The 15,290-nt window shown below is 46.6% G+C and overlaps 1 protein-coding gene across 2 annotated transcripts in view; it reads left to right on the top strand.

Moving 5' to 3' along the window:
- Positions 1 to 15,290, top strand: part of plekhh3 (pleckstrin homology, MyTH4 and FERM domain containing H3) — a 43,364-nt gene that overhangs the window by 23,998 nt on the left and 4,076 nt on the right. The window contains exons 5-12 of one of the 2 annotated variants that reach the window (XM_084072788.1): positions 1,817 to 1,974; positions 6,163 to 6,286; positions 6,981 to 7,278; positions 10,278 to 10,485; positions 10,733 to 10,869; positions 11,952 to 12,072; positions 13,001 to 13,492; positions 14,152 to 14,343. In XM_084072788.1, coding sequence (XP_083928914.1) covers positions 1,817 to 1,974; positions 6,163 to 6,286; positions 6,981 to 7,278; positions 10,278 to 10,485; positions 10,733 to 10,869; positions 11,952 to 12,072; positions 13,001 to 13,492; positions 14,152 to 14,343 — 1,730 coding nt within the window. The remainder of the gene's footprint in view (positions 1 to 1,816; positions 1,975 to 6,162; positions 6,287 to 6,980; positions 7,279 to 10,277; positions 10,486 to 10,732; positions 10,870 to 11,951; positions 12,073 to 13,000; positions 13,493 to 14,151; positions 14,344 to 15,290) is intronic. The other variant, XM_084072789.1, reaches the window with a different exon arrangement.

Below are 15,290 nucleotides of genomic sequence, written 5' to 3' on the forward strand. Positions count from 1 at the left end.
TTAGCACACATCAGCAATCTGACATGATCGATTCACGCCCACTCATCATTGCCCGTAATCTCCGTTTAGATTCCAGGAAGGCCGAAGTTAGTTTCCTATATTCATGCGGTGTTGGGGGTTCAAACAATTTGAAATGGCCCAGGGAAGTATCTCAGTTTCTTTTTCGTGAGGTTGTTGGCTTGCGATGACCACAAGCAAATCCCCTTTCCCTTCCCGTGAGCACTGTAACTCTGACTAAGTTTGGGGAAGCCCCAGTCGCTTTCGGTCCAGAATGTGGCTTAAGGTTGGTCTGGAAACCTTACATTTGGAATAATCAGCATGACCATCTCCCTTTCCATCCTGGGGGATGAGAGGAACAAGAGACAGAGAGAGAGGGAGAGAGAGAGAGAACAAAGATTAAAGTACATTGTTGTGTATGGGCAAAGACATGGGAATGACTGGCTCTTTGTGTCTCTCTATTACTGGCCTCTCTCTATGCCTGTCTGTCCGTCTGTCCGTCTGTCTGTCTGTCTGTCTATCAGTCAGGGGAAGGGATTACGTCGCACTGTCTTCAGCCAAACCATTTAAAATGTCCCCAAATACAAACCCCAAACCCAAACATAGCACTTACTAACTCAATATGCCCGGGGACTTTCCTGGATAGGAGGAGTGTACTTTCAACAGTGGCTTTGTCACAGGCTTTCATGGGCCATTTCACCACTGAATGGCCGTGTGTTCCTCTTTAAACCACCAAGAAATCTGTCACAGACGAACGGCATGAAACGTACTTACTTCCTCTCAATATGTCTCGGGGTTACCGTGGAATATTAGTTCCCTTCCAGGGTTGCATTCTTAACCTCGCTGTCCTTTAGCGGCCCAGTTTTGACAGAGTGCTAAATGGATTTGGAATGGGTTGGTGGCTTGACCACCATGGCTGTATCTCAACCCCAAACACTCACCCCAGCCTCACTTTGCATTTGAACTTAACCAAGAAGCTAAACAAAGACAGCACTGGTGCCAAGTCACGTAGCAGGAAAGGCTGATAATAACGGTCGGGGCTGCAGATCTGTCCTGGCTGCCTGGGGTATGTCTAATACTTCCTCTGCACAAGGGGGAAGCGTGACTTTTCCTTACTTTTATTGCAGGTCGTCCGAGGGTAGACTCACCGAGGGGCTTTAACACTTGTGTCCTAACTCATCTGTCGAATGACTTTTCTTGTTTGGTTTTGGCGTGGTCGGAGGCTCCTCCCTGGTTGAACTTTGCCCCTCAGTGAAACTTAGAGAGGAAGTCGCGGGGGAAAGGGGAGTCATGCCAGACAATGGTGGGTGTCAAGACCATACCACTGGGACAGGGTTCCCTGTTTACCTTAAAATCGCACAGTCGTGAGTCATTCTCCACCAAACCAAGTCTACATGCAGGTTCTTTTCATGCAGTTTGTTTTTCTCCACGTGCATCTGTTTTTCAGGATGACCTCACAATCTAGCTCATTTAAACTTTTTTTTATTTGTAACCTCATTAGGAATTTGTGTCTGGGTAGAGAGTCGGTAGAGCTCTCGCCTTTAGACCACAAGGTCATGGGTTTGATCCCGGGCACTGCCAACTCAGCATATGAGTAGCACGGCTTGGGTGGGGTACGTTGTGCGGTAAGTACGAGTAAGGGAGCTGATGGTAGGTGTGGCGCTCCACCTCAGCAATCCATCTCGCAGGGGTCTAGCGCATTGTACCGGGGACAGACTCCCGCGTGTTATCGGCTGATACAGACAATAAGCCACTCCAGACCTACTTATCATTAGGATTTACGATATTCATGGGTTTATTTTGTGTCTCTCTCTCACAGGTTACTGGAGCATCACAGTGTATGGGCGTAAGCACTGCTACAGGCTGTACACCAAGCACTTCAATGAGGCTGTGCACTGGGCCTGTGCCATCCAGAAAGTCATCGATACCAAAGCCCCAGTGGAGACACCGACACAGCTCCTGATCCGAGACATCGAGGTGCGTGAGATCTTCTCTCTTTCTCTCATGCACACACACACACACACACACACACACACACACACACACACACGGCTGCTGCCAAACTGCCCCATTGCAAGGGTCACAAAACACAGGCAACAGTTCTAGTTAACGCCCCCCACCCCACTCTATAACCATGGAAACCACACGGGGCACATGGCCGGGAGTCCAAAGTTTCCTCTGTGTACCACGTCTTTGTCTGTTGGGTTACCTCATGTTATTCCACTGTACTGGGGCCCATAATAGCTGCAGTTGAACTGCTAAACCTGCCCTGGGCTATTTTAAGTAGCAGCTCATTTTCAGGTACAGAACACATTGCCAAGAAATGACTTAGTATGTGTATATGTGTGAGAGAATGTGTGATTTGACCATAAAAGAAAACAACCCAGAAAACGGACATGACCATCCCATTGCCATCATAAATATCTGGGTTTGGTTGGTAACTGAATTTTAAGAGCACTTTTGAAATACTCTCCACTCTACAATAACCATGAATTTAGTGTTTTTTCACTTGTTGGTCGAATAAAGGAATGTATTTATTTACAACACTGATAAAAAGCATGGAAGCTTCATTATTTTATAACGGTAGTGCTTCCATCGCTATTTATCACTTTAATTCCATTATTGGCAAAAACATTTACACATGAAGCAAAGTGTAATAAAACTTTTGGGGATCATTTTTTAAATAGCCTATACCCGGGGATGCATGTGCCCCAACTACATCAGGCTTTTCTCTGTCTTCCAATTATCAACCCGTCCTTTTCAGCTCGCTGGGAGGCTTTAGTTTCTCCATATCGCCACAGCTTGTACAGTTGAATTTATCTTGATGCTGTATCAACATGAAGTTTCTGTGAAGTCCCTTGGCTAAACGGATACGCACCTTTGAAAGTCAACAATGGTAGTTGTGTCAAACAAAGTCCATGTACTCCTGGTACCAGGGTGTGCTTTGCATTAACGGACAGGCACATATCGTTGTTGTCGGGCAGAAACCTTGTATCTCTATATATCATCTTTTTATGTTTTTTCATAAATTACTGCCAGTGGTTCTCAAACCGTTTTGGCCTCAGTCCCCCCTTTCCTTGATTTCTGAATCCAAGTATCCCCTTTACCGGACTCCAACATTTTGCGACAGTGGGGGCACCTGATAGCTGAGTAGTTAGGGCACGTACCATTTACAGTAGGCTCTGATCCTGACAAGTCCCCAGTTCCACTCCCAGGCCAGGTGGACGATTTGCTGTATGCCTCTCCCCTATTCTCTCTCCTTGTTTCCTGTCTCTCTTCACTGTAATATCAATAAAGGCAGAAAAGCCACAAAACAAAAAAAACGAAATTTTCAAAAGAAAACAATAGCTAGCATATGATCCTATGAATGATATGAATAATAACCCACCTATTTGAAGAATATAATATTGCAAATAAGAAATGGTGTAAAGTTTTTGATTTCATTTAGTTAGTTAGTAACACTTTACAGATCAGCACGTGTATGCATGCAGACACATGGAGTTTTTATTGTAGGATTTGCCATTTTCATTTTATCACAATTTGCATATACACTTGAATGCGAACTTGACTATTGTCATTATTACAGATACTACCATGTAGTTAAAGACAAGGCCAGACTTTAGAATTGAAAGTAGCTGTAGTAGCCCATGTACTGTTCTGACTAGGCCTATGTGTATTCTATCATTGCTGTTGGGTGGACATGTCAAAAATGGCTGTGTTCCAATAGATCCAATTTAGCTATCATTAAGTCACAAGCTCTTTTTAATACTTTTCTTTTTTTGCAACTTATTGTTTTATTATTATTATTATTATTATTATCAGGAGAGACAATACATTCAAGCATACAAGTGCATTATGCTTCACTTGTTCATTACAATATTTCACATTGTCTTTGTTAATACTTTTCATTGGTTAAATATTTGTAAAACCACATACAGACTTAACCGATTTGAACCTGGCAACCTGTCATTATAGGCGAAAATGTAAAAAAAGAATGCAAAAATAGCAGATCTACAAGCTCACAATGCATCGCAATGTGCTGTGAGCTTGCAGATCTGCTATTCTTGCTACTTTTGTGAAACACTATCACATGATAAAGTATAAAATAGGCCATTCATTTACAAAACATAATAAGATGATACAAGGCTTCTGCCTGACAGCGAGGATATAAATGCGCAATAGGTTTTTGCTGGATGCATGATCACACTGTCAATGCTATGTCAGTTTGGTAACAAGGGATCACCATATTTTTAGAGCAGGGGTTGCTAGCGCACACGATGTGAAGGAATGCCATTGAGCAGACTGATGACTTGTCTTGCATCACTCTGCCTCTGGGGTGGAGAGAGGGGGCATTTTGGCAGATCAGGAGCAGGGCCTCAACCAGCAGGGCCAGATAAGCACTCCTCTGCTTGGCCTCCAGGCTCCATAATCTCCCAGCGAGAGTCTCTAATCTCAAACGGAGTGTTTAATCTGTCTGTCTCCGTCTGCCCCCGTGCGCTGTGCCACGAAGGGGAAGAGAGGGGCCCCCGTTCAAAACGCTCCTCGGTCACGCTCTCTGCGCTTTCTCCCCAAAGTCTCACTGTCGCTTCCTTTCTGCTTCTGTCTGACTGTATCTCTGTCTCACACGCACACCTCATGCACACCTTTCCCTGATTTGGTCTTGGTTGCACACTGTGTTGCGTTGCGTACCGAAAAGGGGCGATCTACAAGCTCACATCGCGTTGCAATTTTCTGTGCATGACACCGGCATGTAACTAAGTATAAATAAGGCTTTACTTACCATAGGCTAGGACTTTTCCCTCATCAGTGTGAGATCAGAACAAAGGATAACTGGGGCAGAACAATAAGAGAGAGAGAAGAGAGAGTGGGACTTTGTGTAAAGGACTGCCCGCTTATCTTTGAGTGTGGATTCGTGTATCTGTCACACACGCAGGAGAGAGCACAGAGATTGCAGCTTTTGCCACGATGATCCAGAGATCCGTGGCCATACGTGAAGATTAGAGAAGTAGGAAGGAAGGCGAGAGAAAGGGGTTAAGTGCCATTTTTATCTCCCATCCGCTGCCCAAATGAGTTTGTACACTATCTGAACATGCATGTGCCGTTGTGTACATGGTATGGAGACAGCGCTTTAGGACTAAGAATTTCACTGCCTGCCTACAATGTTGCTACCTGCTACTGTATATTGTATGTGAAAGTGTACATAGACTATTTTCGTAATATAAAAAAAAAAGCGTGAACAATTTGGATTCATTTAAAAAATAAATAAAGTTGAATAACGCAGGTATTCTCTTATGGGGTTCCCTGGCACACAGCCTTTTCAGATGAGGGTTCGCGGCCAAATACATATCAATTTGGGGGTCCTTGACATGAAAACGTTCTATTGTAGTAATTGTAAGTAATGTGTGTGTACACCGGCTGCACCCAGATCCCACGGTGTGGTGTTGTGTTTTCGCCTGGCTCCACGTGGCCCACAGAGCAGCACGTCTCCATTCCCTGCGGTTCAAACAGACACGCCGATCTGTCACCAGCGTGCACCAAACACTTCAGAAGAATGTGTCAACTTTGTCCCACAAAGGAGGGGGAACCAATGCTTGTGTTTTAGCCAGAGGAGGAAGGTGGTGGTGGTGGGGGGGGGGGGGGGGTGCGTGGGTGGGGATGGGGGTGGGAGAGGGGTGGTGAGAGCAGTGGCAACATTACTAATGGCTAACAGGTGCTGGAGGGCAGTAGTGTAGATTGTAGAAGCAGTCTTTGCAGCCCCGAAGGCATCTGCAGGGAGTTGTACGTACCCACAGGAGCAGTGCAGTGGAGCAGCACACACAAACACAAGCACATAACATACACGTGCACACTAAACTCTTTGACACCGGCACGTAAAATATAATGTGTCAGTCATGCTGGTGTGCTTTGTTGGGTCATCACTTGACCTTCCCGCTTCTTTGAAAGTTGCCAGTGCGGGATCCTGCTCGAAGTTGACCCGACTCACCCCCTGGTGTGCACACACAAACACACACACACACGCGTGCGCGCAAGCTAGCCTGTTCAATCACTCTTGCTCAGGCGAGCTTGAGACATCTTAAAGGCGTTAAGACAGTTTCAGTTTTTTTTCTCCCTCTTCTGTTTCTGTTGATGTTATTTCTACCATTCTTCCCTTGTGTCTCCTTTCAGGACAACAAGTTCAACCCTGAAGTGGTGGAACACGTCTACCAGCACAACCCCATCTTAAAGTACACCCAGAGCCCTCTTTATGCTCCTCTGCTCCCCTTCCCCTACGGCAGCCTGGAGCACACATGTAAGTACTTCATCTGAACCACGTCACATACTCTCATGTCAAGTTTATGAGGAGTGGTGCCTGACAGGGCGCCGTGGTGGCTCGGCCAGGAAGAACATCGAGGCGCGCTAGCTGTCCTGTCTTTCCGCATAGACATGGTAAAAGCATAGAACGGACTTTTCTGTTCATAGCGGCACTGTTCTTCTGAGTCAAACGCGGAACAGGAAGTAATCAATCCGTGTTTGTTTGATGAGGAATTGTTCTGAATGCCACGCGGGTCATTGTATCCGTAGCAATAAGCATCACTGGGTTCCCCAGCAAAGTAAGCAAAATGTCCATCCTGTATTAACCCATTAAAACCGGGAACGCATCTGTGTAACCACCTAAACCATTATTTTATACTTTGGCTATTCAAAAATAGCAGATATACAAGCTCATAGCGTGGCACCGAGTGCCTCGCTACAAGCTTTTTTTCATTACAAAACTGCCTCAGGTCTTAAAAATGCCTTAAAACAAACACACACAATGTGGACCAAAAAAAGTCAAAATAGTCATACTAAACTAAATATAATGCAGTACAAATATACTGCTAAACTGAATAGGGAAATGTATATATTATTATTAATATTATTTTTTTATTGAGTAACGTACAGAGATAATCTAGAGAAATGCGGTGATATTTTGGTGATGTTTCCATCCCGTCCCGTCCCCTCAGACCACAGCGGGAAGGGCTACGGCACGGTGCGCGAGGAGGCCGTGAGGCTCTTCAACTGCCTGCAGCAGCTGGAGTCTGCGCGGGAGCCCGTCCCCATCATCCAAGGTGTGCTGCAGACGTGCCTGGACCTGCGGCCGCTCCGGGACGAGGTCTACTGTCAGCTGGTGAAGCAGACCAGCTGCACGCCCGCCCCACACACGGCCGCGCACCTGCGCTACTGGCAGCTCCTCACGTGCATGAGCTGCACCTTCGTACCGGGGACCACCGTGCTCAAGTACCTGCGCTTCCACCTGAAGAGGTGAGACCGACGCCTAATGCGTTGCAGGATGCAAGTTTATCGGTGTGTTAAATGTGTGTGTGTGTGTGTGTGGGGAGTTGACCCATTCAATCGGGGAACGCATCTGTGTCACTTTAGTTTTCTTTGGCTATTCAAAAATAGCATATATACAAGCTCATTGAGCTTGTATATCTGCTATTTTTGAAAAAATGTGAACAAACGTCATATTTGAATATATCTAACTATATAAATGGCGAGCAACTTCCGTGCCCTCGGTGGCGACACCCCACAGCTCTGTTATCGACTAAACACAACACCGTCAGACCACATGTCGCCAACACTGTCGCCACGGCGGGCGGCCTGAATTTACGTTTCGCGTAGGGCACCTGGCATGCCTCACTACACCGTTCCCACCTCGCAACATAATTAATTCTACTCACCAAATGTCGGACACAACGGAAGTGGAAGCAGCTTCCTACCGCTTACCGTGCGTACCACCGAGGCCAACACAACACGACGGCCCGCCATTGAAAATCCCCAAAACAACAAGAGCACGTTGCTCTGCTCTGCTCCACACACCAGGCTAGGTTCATGACACCAAAGGATTAGCCAGTGATGTCATCATTACTGGTCAACACACCAGGCTAGGTTCATCACAGCAAAGGATTCGACAGTGATGTCATCATTATGCAACCCGGAAGTACACATCGCCGGCATTGGGATGCCAGGTTGGGATGCCACGCCAGAAACAAGCAAGAACCTGCATGATTTTCTTTTTTTTTTTTTTTTCTTTTTTTTACCGTTTGGAGATTTTCATCCGACGACTTTGGCGCGGACCACCAGGGGGTCCGCGGACCCCCTGAAACATAAAAAATATTATTTCTTCCCAATTTTTTTCTCAATTTTTTTACTTTTACATTACAACTTTTTTTTTTTTTTTTTTTTTTTCCCAAATGTTCATCCCATATATACACGCGCCCCGTGCGCGGCTAGGGGTTTCGGGCGGCCATAGGCCGCCCGGACCTCTAGTACTATATACATTTTTAACTCAAATCTTTGCTTCCGGGGGGCCCTGGAACAAAATATTTTGAGATATGTGGGGGGGGGGGGGGGGGGGGCTGATGGGGTGAAAGGCTGTGAGTGACCCACAGATGTACAGCAATAGTCTATAGTAGTAGCGCTGACAAGTGTCCAGACACGGGACGGAACGCTGGCGCCGTCCCTCCTACCCACCAGTTTAGATATAGTAGCGTGATATTCCCTCGCTTTGTCAGTGCACTGCCCCAGACAGATCCAGTGTTATAGCACTGGATTTGCAGCTCCGAATTAGCCTTCCTCGTGTCCGGCATGTTAATCTGAGTTATATTAGCAGTGCTAATCTTCCTCCCGGGCCGGGAGCCTCTCTCCAGCACAATGTCATAAAACACCCACTATAGGTTTCTATCTATATGTGTCTGTACTCCGGATCGCCCATGAACTAATGGAACATGTTGTAATATAGCATGCACTCCTCGGAACCTGCTGCCTGTGCATTTGACATCTCTCCCCCCGACACTCTCTTGCCCTCTCTGTCTCACTCTCCCTCTGTGGTTCAGTGTTGGAGCGGGGCACAGTTCAGGGTAGGAGCTGGGCACGATGCCCAGAAACCCACCCCTCCAGCCTGCCCCACACCACCTCCGCAGTGCCCTGAGAAACCCCCAGGGAATGTCCACAGTCAGAGAGAGAGAGAGAGAGGCATGGCCAGCAATGCAGAGGGAGCATGGGGAAGGAAGAGTGGAGGGAGAATATGGAGGAAAAAAAGATGGGGAGGGGGTGTTTGGGGGCGAGAGTGGAGTTGGATGAAGTGAAGAGTGTGGGAGGGTGGGGGCTTTCACAAAGTCTCAGTGGAACATTCCTAATTATGTTTCGTCGGGACAAAAGCCACCCTGTGGCCAGTCATACATAAGAGTCAGACAGAGGAGGGAATGACAGGCTCTCTCTCTCTCTCTCTCTCTCTCTATTTCTCTCTCTAGTCCGACAGAGGAGGGAATGACAGTCTCTCTCTCTCTCTCTCTCTCTCTCTCTCTCTCTCTCTCTCTCTCTCTCTCTCTCTCTCTCTCTCTCTCTCTCTCTCTCTCTCTCTCTCTCTCTCTCTCTCTCTCTCTCTCTCTCTCTCTCTCTCTCTCTCTCTCTCTCTCTCTCTCTCTCTCTCTCTCTCCTGACAGAGGAGGGAATGACAGTCTGTGTTCACTGCTCTGTTTATTTTGGGAACAACAGTGCAGTATAATTGTTTCCTTCCTATTTTTCCCCCCTCCATGTTTATACTGGGTTTAACTCGTAGCTCCGTCAGGTTGGGTTTCACACCTCGCACACTCTGCAAGGTGTCAGAGACTTCGGGCCTCATTCAGATTGTATTATGCACTCTTTTTTTGTGAGACGTGCACACACACACACACACACACACACACACACACACGCATGCATATGCACACCCTCCTTTTTGTCCATTCCACTGGGAGGAAGTAACGGGTCACTCTGGTTCACGTGAGCGGAAACACCTTTTCCTGTTTCGTGCGCTGTCCAAAATCAAACATGTTTTCTTTTGGCTTTCTACTTTTTCTTTGAAGGATTGAGAGACGCTGAGCCCTTTTTTAAGTCCCCTAAGAGCTAAAGTGAGAACATTTGTCATTCCTCGCCTCATTGACTTGCTCACATCGCCAGCCCAAAGCAAATAAAGAACTCTGTCCGATCAAAAGGATGACGCAAAGCCTATAATCACAGCATAACATTTTACAGACTTTTGATCAGTACGGGCATCGGCGACGCAAACGGGTTTTGCTTTTTTAAGTATGGCACATTTACATCTTGGCTGGCGCAGGTGTGTTGGCCTTAAGCAAGGATGCACACACGTGTGTGCAGATGCGTTAGACGCATGCACATGCACAACCACACATGCACAGGGCACGCGCACACACTTTCTCTCTCTCGACGTCTAGAGCTCGGTACTCAGTTCTCACTGCAGTGTGTCGTGTTCCATGCAGGGTCCAGTGCCAGAGCCCTGAGTCTGAGATGGATAACTATGCGTCATTCATCGGCGAGGCCCTGGAGAAGACCAAGTGTCGGGAATGCGTGCCTTCCTGGGATGAGATCCATATGCTGATGGGCAGACAGGAGATGCTGTGCACTGTGCACTATCCAGGGCCCGGCTCCTGCCAACTCTACATTAGCTCCCACACTACTGCCAATGAGGTTAGGACAACACCTTCTTACACTAGTACCTTCAGACAAACACTTATTTATTTTAGAAAACGTTGGTTTTTGCCTATAATGACAAGCCCAAAATATGGACGCCGGGTTGAAAGTGTTTTCAGAGCTCAAGGTATTACGTCATACTACCTGGCAGATGAGAGTAAGATGGCGTCTCACAGACAGCCCCAACCATCCATTTTATAACCACCTCTCTTTTTGTCTCCCTAACCCTGTCTTCCTCCACCAGGTGGTACGGAGGATGCAGGAGAAGCTGGGTCTGCAGGAGAGCAAGAACACGTTTGCTTTGTATGAACAGAATGCACTGTGGGAGCATCCGGTGGCGGGTGGCGCCCTCGTGGCGGACATCCTGACCAGGTTTGAAAAGTAAATGTCACTCTCCGACCCTATAAAATATAACACGGCAAGGATCCAAGAGAGTTTTATTTGTCACTCATACGGGTACAAGCAGCATAATGTTTTGGGACATAGGACAAACATTTTTTGCATGTTCCGCAAAGACTGCTAACAAAACCAATGCAATATAACAACAAGATACTGGATGTAATAGCAATAATGAGAAGAATAAAGATGAAAAAAAATACAATAGAATAGGTAGAAAAAAACACAATGCAGACACATAAAAATAAAAATAAATAAGTAAAATAGTACAGGTAAAACCATGACGAACTCGCATTATAGCTGCCCAGATGCAGAAAAACGTCTACGTCTTCGTCTGTGCTAGGAATCCCAACTATCTGTCGTTAGTGGGAAGAATGTCACCAGAGTGGTTGATTGTGTTTTTATCTTCCTCCCAGTTCAAACTCCCATGCCAGGTTAGCCAGGATAGGTTAGGTCTTTTTTTCTTTTCTTCCGTTAGTCAAACATTGGCACCCTGCTGGGAAACTGGCCTTGTGTCACCGTTGTCTATCAGCAGCAGTCGCACGTCGCTGCTGCATAGTCAAGGTGACGCTGATGTCATTTGATTGTGAAAGGCAAAGGCGATAAGGGCCTCTAGCTGGAATGAAAGAGATCAGTGTTTTTCTAAGAGGCGTGTGTGTCTGCGTCCTCACAGCGCTGATTGACAGGGCAAACATGAAACTCAGCAAGCTGCCTCGTTACTCATCGCCCATGTAACACATAGCGATGACGTACTGTCAGGAAGTTATTTATACTCCTTCGTACAACCGACTGTAGTATAAATTAAGCTTTTACTGTGTATATTTGACATTAGTACAGCAACTCAGTGGTTCTCTAAGTGGGGGTTCCTTGAGGTGTACAAATCTGGGAGTGTACAAATGAGAGTGTACAAATGGAGCCAAATGGACCCTTACGGGTCGATTTGGTTCCATTTGTACACTCTGAGTTTTTGGGGGGGGTGGGGGGGCTTGAAGCTTGAACGTTTTTAGAACCACTGAGAACCACCACTGCGGTATCTAAACCTTTGTGTGTCTCATTCTGACCACCAGTTCCTCCAACAAAGAGTCGGAGCCCAGCTCCCAGTGGAAACTCTGCTTCAAGCTCTACTGTCTGCTGGACGCTGACGGCATATCTGTGGACAGCATCGAGTACTTCTTCCTCTTTGAACAGGTAATGAGGCAGAACACGGCTCCTCTGTCTCTCTGCGGATCGAGAGACGGAGGTCTCGCAGCACAAGCGGCTGCTCCAGTGCCGATAATACGTTTTAATTTAACGGCCAATGCCGCCAATGACTCAATCCTCGTATTTCATTGTGTTAGGGTAGTTTTTTTTTGTTTGTTTTTTCCACACTTAACAATGATTAAAGTCTTATGGGCCATAATTGTAATAAAACACAATGCTTTAAAAGCGTGACTAAGAGCACTGGTTGTTGCAGTGCAGAGGTACAAGAGGCCGCCAGCAATGGGTTCATTAGACCTTTTTTTCTTTTTCTTTTTAACTGAGGACTCCCATAAAAGAGTTATGGGGCGGTGTTAAACAGGGCGGGGGAGGATGTATGGAGGCTATTACTGACAGACTGTGCTTTATTTCATTCTATTCTCTCTCTCTCTCTCTCCTTCCCTGTCTTTTCTGTCCTTCTTGCCTCGTCTTGTGTGTTTGTGTGCGTGTGTGTGTACTTCTATTACTATACTTGCGAGGGCCAAATGTCCCCAAAAGTATAGTATAACTGAGAAATAGACATTGTGAGGACAAGTTTCTCCTGGTCCTCACAACAAAGAAATTAGTTTTATGGTTAAAAAAGATTCAGATATTCAAAAGATTCAGGTTAGGATTAGGCATGTAGAGGTTAGGTTTACAGGTTGGGGTTTGAGTTATACCTGATTTATACTAATAGTTGCACGCCGGTATCATGCACAGAAAATAGTCGAATCTACAAGCTCACAACGCGTCGCAGCGCAATATTGTAGATTGGCTATTTTCAACGTCAAGTTCCGGGTTAAAAACGCTCCCAAAATGTACAATTTGCATTCATAAAATTGCTGTCCTAAAATGTTGATGTCCTCACAAGTGTATAGTAATACAAATGTGTGTGCTACAGTGTCATGAGATGGTGGTGCGTGGACAGCTGCCCGCCTGTGAAGAGGACCTCCAGGCCTTGGCTGCCCTGAGGCTGCAGTCTGTGATCGGGGACTTCGGTACCCACTCCCCCTGCCCGCCGCTGGACGAGCTCTTCCCCAGCGACATGGTGGAAGCCCGGGTCCTCATGTCCCTCTCCGCGCCTCAGGCCCTCCTGCCCCCGTGCCAAGTGGCGGCGAACGGCTGCCCGGCGACGCAGCGCTTCCCCACCGGCCTGCTGGCGGGGACGCTGTGGAGCCACACGGCCACGGCGGCTCACAAGCAGAAGGTGGAGCAGGACTTGCGGCTGCGCAGCCGGCTGAAGGAGGAGGGGGCGGCCATTTTAAGTGCCATCGTGGAGCGATGGAAAGGCCTGGGCGGCTACAGCCGTAGGGACAGCATGGCGGCCTACCTCACCATCGCACGGCAGTGGTCAGGGTTCGGGTGCACGCTCTACGAGGTGGACTTCTACATTGTGAGTATTAACCACTTGAGCCCTATTTCCAAGTATTTTCAAAAAATTGGCACACTTTCTTCAATAATAGGGGCGGCCATAGCTGAATGGTTAGTGAGCCCGCCTAGGGAGCCAGAGGCCCTGGTTGCCCCAGGTTCGATTCCAGGCCATGTCAGCATATGTGTCGATGAAATGAAATTTGTCCCTGAGCAAGACTCTTAACCCCTAATTGCTCACAGGTTCTCATTGGAAACAAGACCGCAAGGACTTTCATGAACAACCTGTTAAAAGGAATTATCCTTATAGAAGTTCTACAAGCTCACATCGCAATGCATTGTGAGCTTGTAGATCTGCTATTTTCAAAAGATTTTCACCTGTAATAATATGTCCCAAATACAGACATCAGGGTTGAAGTCATATTGTGTAATGTAATCGTTTAAACAATTTATTTTTGTTACCATCTTCAATTGGTATATTTTTGCGCAATAACCAATAACAATTCTCTAAACACCATTAAACACTATTTTTAATTGTTTAAATTATTTTTGTGACTTTGACAATGGTCAAAGCAAGAAATGTTGGTACGGTTTGTAACCCCAGTGTATACCGTAGTTAATTTATTCTGCATTCTGACAATTTGAGATTGACAAACGAATGCTTCTGTTCTCCCGCCCCTCCAGAGTTCGACGGGGAGTTTTTCCCAGAAGCTGTGGCTGGGGGTAGCTGCTACGTCTGTGTCTCTGTACCGGCAGGGAGAGGCCGAGGCCCTCGAGTCTTTCCCTTACGGCCAGATCTGCTCTTACGGTGTCTCTGACAGCAACACCTTCAAGATCACAGCTGGAGATCGCGATCTGCTGTTTGAAACTACCAAGGTACACATAGTGGTTTAACCACACCCTAACTTCCCTTTTCTGGGCAATAGGCGAACATTCGGCACAAATAGAACATCTACAAGCTTGAGCTTATAGATCAGCTATTTTCAGTGAATAGATTTGATGTAGACTAGGGAAAAACTGAGGGGTTATAAACCCTCTGGGGGGGGGGGGGGGGGGGCACCGGTCAACTAAGTAATTGTCACCTGTTTCACCATATGAATGGAATTGCTACATTACATCCTGTTCCATGATCACAGAGCACAGAAGCAACAGATAAAGGTGATTAACAAATAATTTGAGCTTATAGCACGCCCAGTTAGCTATCCAACTCAAGGTACGAAAATGATTTGGTTTAAGTTATGCAACTTTGACGATACAAGTGAGATTAGAGTATAATAGAGGCTCAAGGACGAACCAGAGGTGACGGCAGGGTTCCAGCAAAATGATTGATAGTTAAGAACCAAATGGACCTTTTTTTTAAAGGTCTGTAACCCAGAGAGTGTACAAATGGAGCCAAGTGGACCCGTAACGGTCCATTTGTACTCTCTCAGAGTTATGGGGGTCCGTGGCCTAATCTGCATACCAAACTGGGGGGTCCTTTAAAGAAGGTTGAGAGTCATTGCACTATAAGGTGAGGTCACTCTGCATTGAGTGTAGTGTAGTGAGCTGCGTGGCCTGGAGGCCTTATCACCACACTGACTTCTGCACAGTCACTGAAAGAGGCACGCTGTCTGCTGGTGATATTTCACCCCCAGCTCTGTGACCCACTTTAAAAACACTCATTAATTTGGTCTAAAAAAGAGAGCACACAACCTGTGCTGCTCTCCTAACCGACCTTAACCACCAAGCATCTCACTTCCTGGCATTAAATGGCAACTGGGGGTGAGTTTTATTGCAGTGGTAGGATTAGAATATCAGCCAAAACATTTCTCAGAAACCCGGAT

Source organism: Gymnoscopelus microlampas, assembly GCF_963454915.1.
Source record: "Gymnoscopelus microlampas genome assembly, chromosome: 11".
Taxonomy (NCBI): domain Eukaryota; kingdom Metazoa; phylum Chordata; class Actinopteri; order Myctophiformes; family Myctophidae; genus Gymnoscopelus; species Gymnoscopelus microlampas.